This window comes from Pleurodeles waltl, chromosome 6, assembly GCF_031143425.1.
Source record: "Pleurodeles waltl isolate 20211129_DDA chromosome 6, aPleWal1.hap1.20221129, whole genome shotgun sequence".
NCBI lineage: Eukaryota > Metazoa > Chordata > Amphibia > Caudata > Salamandridae > Pleurodeles > Pleurodeles waltl.
In genome coordinates this window covers 1,577,745,734-1,577,758,380 of record NC_090445.1, presented here as the reverse complement: position 1 = coordinate 1,577,758,380, position 12,647 = coordinate 1,577,745,734, and the positions used below count along the sequence as shown (strand labels likewise).

The 12,647-nt window shown below is 40.8% G+C and overlaps 1 protein-coding gene across 4 annotated transcripts in view; it reads right to left on the bottom strand.

The window, feature by feature from the left end:
• The window catches only part of LOC138301162 (discoidin domain-containing receptor 2-like), a 367,128-nt gene that overhangs the window by 42,304 nt on the left and 312,177 nt on the right, over window positions 1-12,647 (bottom strand). For all 4 annotated transcript variants that reach the window (XM_069241351.1, XM_069241350.1, XM_069241348.1 and 1 more), the window contains one exon: window positions 790-947. In XM_069241351.1, the coding sequence (XP_069097452.1) occupies window positions 790-947 (158 nt within the window). The remainder of the gene's footprint in view (window positions 1-789; window positions 948-12,647) is intronic.

The following is a 12,647-nucleotide window of genomic DNA, read 5'->3' as shown; positions in this document are numbered from 1 at the left end:
AGAGCAGACTAAATTACCTCACAGGGATATTTTAAGCACCTATAACATCCAATTCTACTGTGTTGTGAAAGAAAATCTGTTTCAAGCTTTAATATGTCCTCGGTCTGCTTCTTTACAGCCAAAATAATACTTGAACCATGAACCTTGTGCTCTATGAGTAACCTGAACGTAACACAACATAACATATCATTGTGTATGATACATGATGAGCTGATATGGAAACAGCAGTTGACTGCACACATTATCCAACCAGATAGGATCTCTCTTTCAGAATCTAGGGACAATAAGTCACAAGAAGCAGGGTTGACGGGGGTTAGGGGGAGTGGCGAAGTCCAGAGGCCTGACTGAATATTTCCAAATATTATGAAAAGAACAACATCTGTCAAGAGAAACAGCCTCATTGAGGAAAGAGAGAAACACACAGTACTGTCCACAGGAAATCAATGCAGGAGGAATTGAAATTGTGGAACTACCTGGAGGATATGCTCAAATGCTCTATTTATCGGTGAATGAACAGCACTCTGGTGGTGCATCTAAAGATGGGCCACGGAAATAGAGGGAGCAACCTCAGCATAAAACTGAACCAATAAAAAATAAGTAATATTGGTGTTAGACTTAAAACCAGAAGGTATGAAGAAGGAGCGAAGTCGGCACTCGCTTTGTGTGAATAATCTGAGCATTCTATATGTGTAATTTGGATGCATGTCTCCATTTGGGTTAGTTTAAAGAGAAATAATGAATTTCTTTGCAGACCTCCTATAATGCTCCAGCTCCTTTCTTCATTCTTACCTTTTCCAGTCTTTTCTGTATATACTGTTTCCAAAGGATTATTACTATGACAACCAACAGAAGCAGAATAATGGCCACCAGGCAGCCAATCAAAATGGATGTGTTGGACTCATTCTGTTTATCTACTGGCCGGCTGATAGTGAAAGGGGATGTTGTTTCTGCAAGAACAAAATGAAATTTCTATCAGTACAACAGAGGCACAGATTAGGATATTGTCCAAGAAATAACATAAAAGTGATCCCCCAATTAACAGATTAAGGGCCTGGTTTAGAGTTTGGCAGACAGTTCCTCCATCACAAACATGACAGGTATCATGTCTGCGGTATTACTATTGCCCCTGGATATAATGCACTTGTAAAACTGTGGACAGGATATCTGTCATGTTTGTGATGGAGTAACCTGTTTGCTGAACTCTACATCAGGCCCTAAAACTAGTGTATGGCATACATGTGATTTAGGGTTAGTAAAATAATATCTGCACACCAAGAGAGGGAGGGACAACCACTGCAGGGTGCAGTGTCACATTACACTTTGTTGAAAATAACTCTTTTGGGGCCTAACTACCAACATCAGATCACGCTCTGTTCAAAAGCTTCTGATGAGCAGCCATTGCTCCTGCAGCGTTCAGTATTAGTTAACAATATTAAAAATCTGCAGTTGTAGTAAGTCTCCAAAGTTTCACCAAAGTTTTCTGTGCACTTTTTGCCTTTTGAGAACATCTTGTTTGGCCTCTAATCCCGAAGAAGCCCCCACTTTGCAGATAGGTGCTGAGTGTCAGGCCTTGGGACAGCCCAAAAAGAGATTATACCCATTGGTCTCTACCATTTTAGACCTTAGTGGACAGCTACTCAGGGTGCCTAGTTGCACCCACAAAAGCTGTCTGCTAGCATTTCATTTAAGGTAATGTCTAAGGGATCAGGGTTGATGGGGTCCCTTCATGTCTTTATTTCTTCATTATAGTGTTCACAGACATTAGGCAGTTATCACTTTCATAACATTAGCATGAACAAATTATTATCAAAGGCTTGGCAAACATTAAAAGTTCTTAGAATGTGTATTTTTTTTATTGTAAGCAACTTGTTAGTTAGCTAGGGTTATGTGTAAATGTTGTTGAAGATTTACCATAATAACGTTGTGCAAAATAGAGGTTGTGTGCTACCTAGGGGGGACAACCCATACACTGCTTCTATGTCCTGCTCTACCTTTGTTTCAGCTGTTCTGGATAGAATACACACAGCTTTCTTCCAAAGAAGCCCTCAAACCATTCACCTGAGTCCCTGCACTTAGTCATCATAGACTCCGCACTGATCCCAGTCTGAACGGCTGGGCTTTTGAAATCATGAAATGCACTGGACATTGACTGACAGTGTGGCGTCTTCCAACTGCCCAATTTTGAAAAGAAAATCCGGAGCTGCTTGCTCACTGATTGTTTTTTGGACTTGGATCTGCTCTGTCCCTTGCTGAAATATATGTGCAATGGACAGCATGCATGCTACCTGATTCCCCTTGCCTGGTACTAAGTCTGTGGCCCGGTTCTGCCCTGATACTTTCCTCCTATGACTAGAAGACCCTTAGCCAGCCTAAGGAGTCCTGATAGCTTCACTGAGCTGCTACCCTAAAACGAAGACTTTTTGACCTTGATGACTGTTGGCCTTCACAGCCAATTAAGAGTGCTCAAACTTATTACCATGAGGCACAGTAGCAACCCGGGCTGTTGATTACACTCTTCCCTTTCACCAACTTTTCTTATTTTAATAAATTTCTTTGTTGCACCCCTAGACCTTCTATGTTTTGTGTCCAGCGTTTTGTTTACTAGCAAGCTAGCTCAGAGCCTTTGTGTCGCACTGAGAGCATTGTGCACTTTAAGGCTGTCGCTCTGATGCACATTGTTGTGCGTCTACTGAACCCTCATGTACACGCGTGAATTTAGAGACACTATCCCTTTGCCTTTCAGGTACGCTTGACACTGTCAATATAGTTGGTTTGCAGCTGCATCAATTAACTGTTCAAACACGTTTAGGATTTCAAACATCTTTTAAATAACCGAAGAGGTACAAAGTACTCCATTTTGGTGGTAAATCTATGATCTTTCATTTTCAGCAGTTCAGTCTGTATCCTTAAAGCTGTGTGTACATTACCAGTTTGTGAACCCTTTAATTTTGTATGAGTACTTCTTACAATTACCTCTGTTTTTTTTCTATCCTAGTTACATTTCTCACCTCTGCATAGAAAATGCCTTTGCAAAGATTACAACTGATCACAAACATTCTGGGGAGGAGGGGCTAGGTTCAGTACTGTGTTAAGATCTGCTCTAACTGCGGCCCAATAAATTCACAAGAAAGCACCATTCTCATTTTGGGATTACTGGTTCACTACAAAGAAATGACTTATAAAGCACACTTTTATCTGGAGGTGTTTTGGGACTAAGGAAAGCCAGCTTAGTAGAGGATCGATACTCAAAGGCTTCTATAACGAGAAAGGCATCATTTTCATACATTTTCAGAACAAAAGGAGAATGCCTATGGATTTGATCTCCACTGGCAGAGAGTTCCACAGCCTCAAAGTGAGATATGAAAAGGATCATCCAACCACATCTACTCTATCTCGTTCTGGGTCCCATAACATTCCTCTGATTGTTGGGTCCCATAACATTCCTCTGATTGTTTTGGCCCCAAACAACCTTTTGCTCTTGGATGATTTTAACTTTCACGGGGGAAACAAGGAGGATGGGGGCGTAACTCAACTTTTAGCAGATTTAGAATCACTTGGTCTCACTCTAATTGTGTCACCCTTGATAATTATTTTTACTAATTCGAAGGATGCAACTTGTAAACCTCTTCTTCTGGTTACTTGGTCTGACCATCATCCAATCCAGTTTCAGATCCCATGCAAAACTACCCCAGCCAAGCCAGGGACTAAACCCATCACATTTACTTGTGCTTGGAAGACAGTTGTGCCTGACTCCTTTGCCGAACTCTGTAGACCCATCTCTATTGCATCATGTAACAATATCGAATCGGCTGTAGAAGCATGTCAGAGTTCCCTTTTGAGGTTTTTTTGACCTAAAAGCCCTGGTCATAAAAGTCCCTTCCACTGCAGCTAAACACCAAGCAGCCTGGTACACTAACCATCTGCGTGACTTTAAACTTAATTGTAAACATTCAGAACGTAGATGCGTGCCACTAAATCCTTGGCTGGCAAAGAAGCTGATAAGCCTATATTGAAAAATTATCAAAAGCAGCTTAAGGAAGCTTGTAAAGAGTATCTTATGGCTACTATTGACAACGTGACCTGCTCAACTAAAGAACTCTACAAAACTTTAAGTAGTTTCATAAAACCCCACGCTTGTACCCAGTCTACTTTGGACTCTCAAAAACTGTGAGGATAAAATCAATCTCATCTATAAGAATTTTCCAACTCCTCTGGAATTTTACACGAAAGAGCAAGATGTTAATCTAGCCCCTTCAAACATCATCAGCACTCTAAGTAATTTTTAATTATGCTCCTTGGAGCAGGTACAAAAAAAGCTATCGCTAGCCAAATCAAGATCCCTTCGGGACCTTTGTCCCCCTAGGATAACAGCTAGTATGGCCAAGGTTATCGCTCCTACTGTAAAGGAGCTGTTCAATCTTTCTCTAACCTCAGCTAAGCTTTTGGCAATTTGGAAATGTGCCCAAGATACCCCCATCCTTAAGAAGCCTTCAGACAACCCAAAGATTCTTTCCAACTATCGCAAATCTCCTTTTTACCATTGCTTTCCAAAATTCTAGAAAGTTATGTTAATTCCCAATTGTCACCTTTTCTTGAAGAACACATGCTCTTAGATAACTCACAGTCAGGATTCAAGGCAACCCATAGCACGGAGTCAGCACTAGTGGCAGTCCCTGACAATATCAGACTATCCTTAGATTCTGGGACTGCACTTATGCTGGTTCTACTGGATTGGACTGCAGCCTTTTTAATGGACTTGCATTACATTCTTATCCACACATTTTATGAGGCTGGCATATGCAGCAGCTCCTTGCTTTGGGGCTCAGGGATTTTCTGGACAACCAAACCCAAAATATCTGCCTCAATTCCTTCACTTCCAAAACCTTAAGAATCAACAAAGGAGATCCACAGGGTTCCTGTCTGAGCCATACATTATTTAATGTCTACATGGTACCTCTAGCACAGATAGTAAGAGCTTGTGCATTTGAGATCATACACTACACGGACGATATGCAAACTACTTATCTCCTTTAGGCCTGATTGACAAAAGTTAAATCACAATTCACGCACTCTATGCGTGAAATTGAGGCGTGGATGAATAACAACTGTCTCCAATTAAATGCAGATAAAACAGAGATTGTGCTTTTTGCCAAGGTACAGGAAATATTGTTAGCTCATTGGTGGCCGTCTGAGCTTAGCCAGTGCCTGTTCCCAAATCAGGTGGTAAAAAATCTGGGGGTTAAAATCACTCAAACCCTTTCTATGAAATACCAGGCAGATTCCATCTGTGGTACTTGCTATGCCACCATGCGACTCTTAAGGAAACTTTTCCGTGGCTTCCTCCCAGACACAGAAAGACTCTAGTTCAGGTTTTTATCACCAGTTGCCTGGATTATGGAAATGGACTACCAGGAGCAGCTAGTGAAGCCTTGCTATTAAAATTCCAAGTAGGGCAGAACACAGCAACCCAGCTAATTTTCAACTTGCCTCGCCACATATCCATGGCTCCCATTTTAAGGGACCTTCATGGGCTGCCCATAAAAAAACCTATATTTTTCAAGACATGTCGCCTGATTCAGGAAGCCCTGATCAAGGCCTTGCCCACCTACTTGCAAGCTTCACTTGTATCCACACTGATACAGTGACGCATCATTCTCTTACTTGGCTCCATTTTATTGGAACAAACTTCCCTTCTCTATTCGCTTCTGTGAGGACCAGGTCAAATTAAAAAAGTTACAAAAATGACTCTCAAAGTCTCTTGAGACTGCTACGTCGGCCTGCTGGGCTGAGTGCTGAGATTCTCCTAGAGCAGTGTTCTTCAAACTTTTTAATGCCCCCCCTCCCCCTCCAGTTGAAAAAAAAAAAGCATTGGGCCCCCCTCAGAATTTTTCACAATTATTTTAGAAAGATGACAATGTTTAAATAGGTCTATACCTATTTAAACATTGCAGTTAAGTACTGTTACCTTTTAAAAACTGCAATAACATGCTTCTGCTTAAAACAAAGGCATGTTATCTGTTTAATATTTCTTTTGGCCAGAGTTTGGCGCCCCCCCGGGATCACTTGAGGCCCCCCAAGGGGGGCCCACCCCCCAGTTTGAAGACCTCTGTCCTAGAGAGTGAATCAAGCACGACAGTAAGTTGCCATATGTTAAGATTGGCAGATCTCAAACGCCAACCAGGAACATTCCAAAGTGAACTTCACAGCACTGAATCCTGGTCTAGCATTGTGGAGGGCCTCCTGGGCCATTCAGAGAGCTTTAAACATAAACCGTTTGTGGAGTAAGAACCAGTATAGCTTTTTCATTGCCTCTAAAATAGAGTGGAGTTTGAGTAAACTAAAGTCTAATTGATACTTAGACAGAGGGAGTTAAAGTAATTTAGATGTGAAGAAATCAGTGCCTGTATCAAAGTCTTATGTGAGGAAACAAGGATGAAAGCTAATGTTTTTCTCAAAATACGTAGAATGTGCAAGCAGGTAGCAGAAACTTGATTAATGTGTGTGGCAAAAACAAATGTTGTGTCAAACATTACTCCCAGATTTCTAGCAGATTTCATTGAAATAGGAAGAGACCCACGTTCATACGACCACCAGGAGCTGGACCACAGCCACTGGTCCTTGATAAATATAAAGAGCTTAGTTTTCCCCCTATTTAATTTGAGGTAGTTGGAATTCATTAAATTCCCTCCCTCTCCCATACATTTCTGCGAATTAGGTGTTGCTGTCTTAGAATCTTCAGTTATTAACCACAATCTGAGTGTCATAGGCCTACAATAGTAATGATACCCAAAATATCTAACTAGCTAAAAGGAGTTGGGCTGAGAGATTAGCACTGTGGCATGCTCGATGGTGAGGAAAAGGACTTAGAAATGTATAGATGGCATGACACTGTGTTCTGTCTCACAGAAATTAAAACAGGAGCTTTAAAGCCTTATATTTTCTGTTGAGATGAAACAGGCAAGCCTCTAACACAGCATGGTATATGGTGTCAAAAGCTGTCGTGAGGTCTAACATGATCAATGCAGCAGACCTCCTTGTACAAGGACATATCTAATACCATCAGTGACACACACCAACACTGGCTCCATGCTATGGCGACTTATAAAGCTGGCTTGCTCAATATTCATCAACTTGTGATGTTCCAGGACTGCAAATAGTTCTTGTTAAGTGCTCTAGCCAGTATTTTGGCCAGCAGGGGCAAAACTTATTCAGGCATGTAACTTTCTGTTTTTAATTCTTTGGAATTTGCAAGGTTTTTAGGTTGAGCATGCGACAGCGCATGTGATGTGTGCACTCTCACTTGCGGGATACTATTGTTTACAATAAAGGGCTTGCAGCCTGTCCATTACTTACAATTAATTGGCTTCAATGTCACTCTTTATTGAAGCCTCTTAATTGGCCAGCACAGGCTAGGCATCACTTCTGTTCGTTTCCGTGGAACACAGATTGATTCAACCTAATTAGTGCTGTCCACTGCGCGTGTTGTGCCTGAGGTACTATTTCTTCTTCCCACCTCCCTGCCCCATGCGGTAATCACTCCCTCCTTCATCACACCTCCCTCGTATTGTTTTCCCCATAATCCCTCTTCTCTCGCTGTCCATTGTTGCTGCTCCATTCCCCCTCGTGTTGCTTTAACCTCTGCATTTTTTTTTCTTAATACTGCACATCATGGGCTGCTGTGCGACATGGCTTTAAAAAGAAAATCGCCTTGATGAGGTCAGCCCTGGCCACGTAATACCACTTTTCTTCTTGACTTTAAGCTGTGTTGCAAAGCAACATGTCTTAAAAACAATGAAAAAAGCCAATAGATCTCGCATAGGTGAGACTTTTTTCAGAAGCAGAATTGTGATGCCTTTTTCCATGCTTGGGGAAAAAAAATAGCATCAATCTTGCAATTGCATAACCATTTAAGATAAGTAGTTAGAATATCCGGGACAAGGTGTAAAAGGTGTGGTGGGCAGGGATTTGTGGAAGTCCCAGATTTACAAGTTAGGAGCAGATCTTTGATTTGTATTTCCATAAGGAAAGTAAACTTGTGAAATATTGCTCCCTGATATCTGGAGCCGTTCTCCAAAATGTGTGCGTGATTTAAGACAATATCTAATAGGAAATCTAAATAGATATCCTCCTTTTTCTTTCAAAATGAAGGTGGCAAGCTGATTGCACATATATTGGGATGGGGGATTAATGGAAAAGTTATGGGACTGGATAGCTTTGTAATCACTGCAGACAGGTCCTGTACCGGGTTTTCACAGCCCTTTATGTTATGGGTAAAATACAGAGATGTATCCTCGAAAAATTACCATTTAAACTAATGTATAGCTTCTCTATGTTCCATTGTTTGCTCAGGCCTATATTCTTTCCTCCATCTCTGTTCAGACCTTTTTCATTTTTGTTTGAGAGATTCAAGATTTCTTGTATACTGTGGAGAGGAGGGATTTGATCTTTTGTTTTTCACTTTAAGGATAGGAACAATCGTGTCTTATCCTATCATATCCAATTGACAAAACTGCCATTTTGACAATGTCCTGTAAAATAGGATGAAGTTTCTTTGCGTCACCTTGCCCCATATGCAAGAGAAGAGCGATGGAATAAGAATTTGCAGGGATCCAGGTTGCATTACCAATGAAAGCGATCAATACATGATCTCACCATGTCAACTGAATTGGAAGTCTAACTCTAAGAAGTTATAGCTAGAAAGGATAGCATCCAGTTTATGGCCTGTGCTATGGGTAGGAAAATCAACAAGCTGATTCAAGCCTTATCTTGTCATCACGTCATTTAAGGCTATAGTGTTCACACTTGTTTTAGTATCTAGATGGCAATTCACATCTCCAAGGATAGTAAGATTAGGCTTGTGAATTATGGGTTCCAGGAGTAAGAAAGGGATTTTGCAAAATTGGTTCTTGGGCCCGGGGAAAAATATATAAGAACTGAAAAAGAAATTCATAGCTTTAATCTCGAAAATAAAAAGGAATACTTCGCAATTGGGAGATTCTAATTTACAAATTGATCCTTTTATCACAGTCAAAAAACACACAGTCCACCCTCTCTTTAATTGTATGATCTTGTCTTATTTTATGATCCTGTCAAAGTATACCCAGGGGAATAACAATATCTAAATTGGGACCTGAAGAATCCTGTAACCAAGTTTCAGTTATAAAAATGATGCCTGGCTTATATGTCTGAACAAACTCATCAAATTCAATGTATTTTTCACCATAATTCTGGTGTTTAAAAGAAAGCAGGAAAATAACATCCTGTTTACTCACAAGACTAGAAGACATAAAAATCGTGGATGTAATATTCTAAGAAGAAAGGGACCGTATATCACCAGAGGGCAGTTTGGGTTAACTTTGGGCGAACCCTTCAGCTTTTATATTCTATGGTCTGACTGTTGGCAAGATTAATGACCAGGACAACATACGTGGAACTAACCATATTTGCTCAGCTCATATAGAACTAGTTTAGAATAGGTAAACCTCAAATGGCCATCTGGGCTCCAGTGGACATGTCTCCTGGTGCTTGCTGCTGTCTGGGTGCGTTGACACTGTAAATGTGTTGTATGATATATCAAATTGTGCTGAAAAACATCTGTTTAAATGTTTATATTGTTAAAATTGTTTGTTCAGCCAACCCTTGGGTGGGCATTCATGCTTTCTGTAAACATGATAAACTTATTAGATTGCACCTACACTCACCCATATACTCCTCTTGTGTTATGCATTGGACCCTTCATACATTTCATCCCAGGGTGCCAAGGACGATTAACTATGATTGACTTTCTGTTGTGGAATTGGTATCTTCAGAGTTGGTGACCTGGAGCCATAGCTTTTCCCCTCTGAGAAGGATTGGAGGCCCATATCACTGGATCCTGCACAGAAGCAGCCTGAAACCCACTAAATCGAGCCCCCAAGGAATTAGGAATTGTTTGGCGAAGCCTCAGCTGGTACTGAGAAACTGATTAAATTGCCAACCCAACAAAACTCTCTGGGAAATCTGAAATGGTGAATGCCGGACAGAGAAAGTTAAACCAACTTAAAGTATAGTACTTTAAGGGGTCTGTGAGGAAGGAGAGAGACACACAGAACTTGCAACAGAAGTTACAGTTTGTTCCGGTGTTTAAGAGTTCTATCTCTTTCTAATGTAATAGTCCAGTATACAAAAAGCAATCCTTTGCAACTGAAGCTCACAGCTTTGAAAAAGGATCAGAAATCAGATCAATCACTTGTTGTCTCACTAAAGAAACACTGGCAAATAATTAATCAATGAGAGCGACAGCCTCGGCCCCAGTTCCTCAACCAAGTGCAGCTGAGACATCTCTGGTGCCACATGATCTTCCTAGAACCAGAGAGGTCCTGCCCATGTTCTAGTGCAACAGTGCCTCGTCAGAATCATGGACATAGTCTAAATAAGTACAGAAGTCTTTCTAGGGAAATGTCTGGAACAGGCTTCTCCTGGTAGCTCTCCAGCTCCTATAAGCAGCTCTCCTGTTTGCAGACCTGCCTATTAAATTAGAAGCTTTTGCTTGATTGAATTCATATATGTATCCCAGAATTGAAAACTGCGTATTCCAGATAACGTAAATTGTATTTGCAGGAACTCATAAGCTGATGTTTGGAAAAAATAGTTGGATTTCCAAAATATATATAGAACTGATATTTAACTAATAACTCATGAGGCATTGGTGGGATTTAGGCATAGCAGTTATGACTGTCATGTTTTAAACAGATGGAGGAATTCCAAATTGCTAATGCCTTTTTTACATTACTGCTGGTAACCCCTCCAGATGCAAGGAGGTTATCATTGCTAGTTATCTTACACGTGGTGGCCACTAATGTACTCGTCTGACATGGCCACTATTGCCATACTAATAATGCTAGTAGTTCAGTATGATTTTAATTGATGATAAGTAGCTCTTATTATAGGTTTGAGACCCCTGGTGAACAATGTGTGCTTCTTTTTATTTTATGCTGGCAAGGAAATAGCTTTGAATATCTTGTTGGCTCAAACCTGGTATATTTAAAGAATGTTGTGACCCACTGCATGTGATGCAACAAGACAGCTTCCCCTATTTGTCAGATACGAAATGTACTGACGAAATTATGGAAGCTTAGGGGGCTGGTCGAAACTTGAGAAGATGCAATTAAATGAGGTATATTGGAAAAGGAGTGGCCCTATCCTCTGGATTACAAGTACAATTACTCCTCCCTTTCACTCATTATTAGTCATAGTTTATCAGTCATGGATTATTTCACAGACAGCAGGTGAATTGCAGTTCACTTTTAGCAGAGTTAGTCTTTATCACAGAAAGACATCTTCTATATCGCTGCCCATTACACTGAATCCCTCCCACAAACTCTCTGCTTAAGACATTCTTTTCTCACAGTAACTCATTTTTATTGATAGGCAAGTGGAACCTCAGTGCATAGATGCAGTTACACTTGGACTGTTCTACATAAGTGATCTATGCACTTAAGTGAAGCAAAATTGAGTAGCGAAGAAGGACCCTATTCTCTCATTATAACGACTGCACACGCTACCACTAATTCCAATCAATGGCACAATTACCTTGATTTTCGCACAACACCAGATGAGAGAGATGATTTTATTCCCTCACCAAAGTCACATTTCATGCAAAAACAAATACATTACTTAGCCTGTAATCATCTGTTCGTAGTGAGTAGTACTGTAGATTCACATACCTGATATTGAGTTTTGGGCTCAGACATTTGGAACTTTTTGTCTTTCAAAGACGTCTTTTGTGTCCTGAGGAATAGTAGCTCCTCCCTTAATTGGTAATGTGAATGGGCACCACACTATTTTCCACACAGTAGGTGATTGTAAGGATGGAGCATTTTATAGGAAAGTTGGGGGACCATTCTAGAAATTATATATAAAGAGTTAAGGTACATAAATGAAGGAATGTTCATGTGCCACAATCAAAGACTTCTGTGCAGGTGGGTGGGTGCATGTAAATCTACAGACTACATGATCCATACAGATGCTTACAGGTAAGCAACACATTCCGTTCGTACCATGTGTGGCATTAGATACACATCCTCTGCATAGACTGTAAAGCAGTGCCTCACTAAACGGTAGTTAAGCAGTGGACGTTGCAGAAGACTGAAATAAAGTTCTTAGAAAAGCTTGACCAACTCTAGCTTGTTGGCATGCTACAACATCCTCACCATAGTACTTGGTAAATATGTGTGGCATGGACAAATTAGCTTCCTTACAAATGTCAGCTATGGGGATATTTCCAAGGAAAGCCGTAGTGGCTCTTTTTTTCTGCATGGAATACAGCCTGACTGGGACAGGCAAACTTCTCTCAGATTTGGTGTAACAGGCTTGGATGCAGCTGAAAATCCATATATCCATTGACATACCTATCTTTGATTGAGCATGCCCTTAGCAAGATTTGGTAAAAGTGTCAAAGAGCTACTGCGTTTTGTGAAAAGTCTTGGTCCTATCAATCTAATGCATGACGGCAAATTTGACATTAAGGGTGTGAAGAGCCCTCTCTTCCACTGAGTGTGGCTGAGGGAAAAAGACCAGGCGCTCAATGCTCCGACTGAGATAGAAGCAGGATTCCACTTTGGAAAGTAACTGCAGCTTGCTAACATGCCTTAAAGAAGTTATAGCGA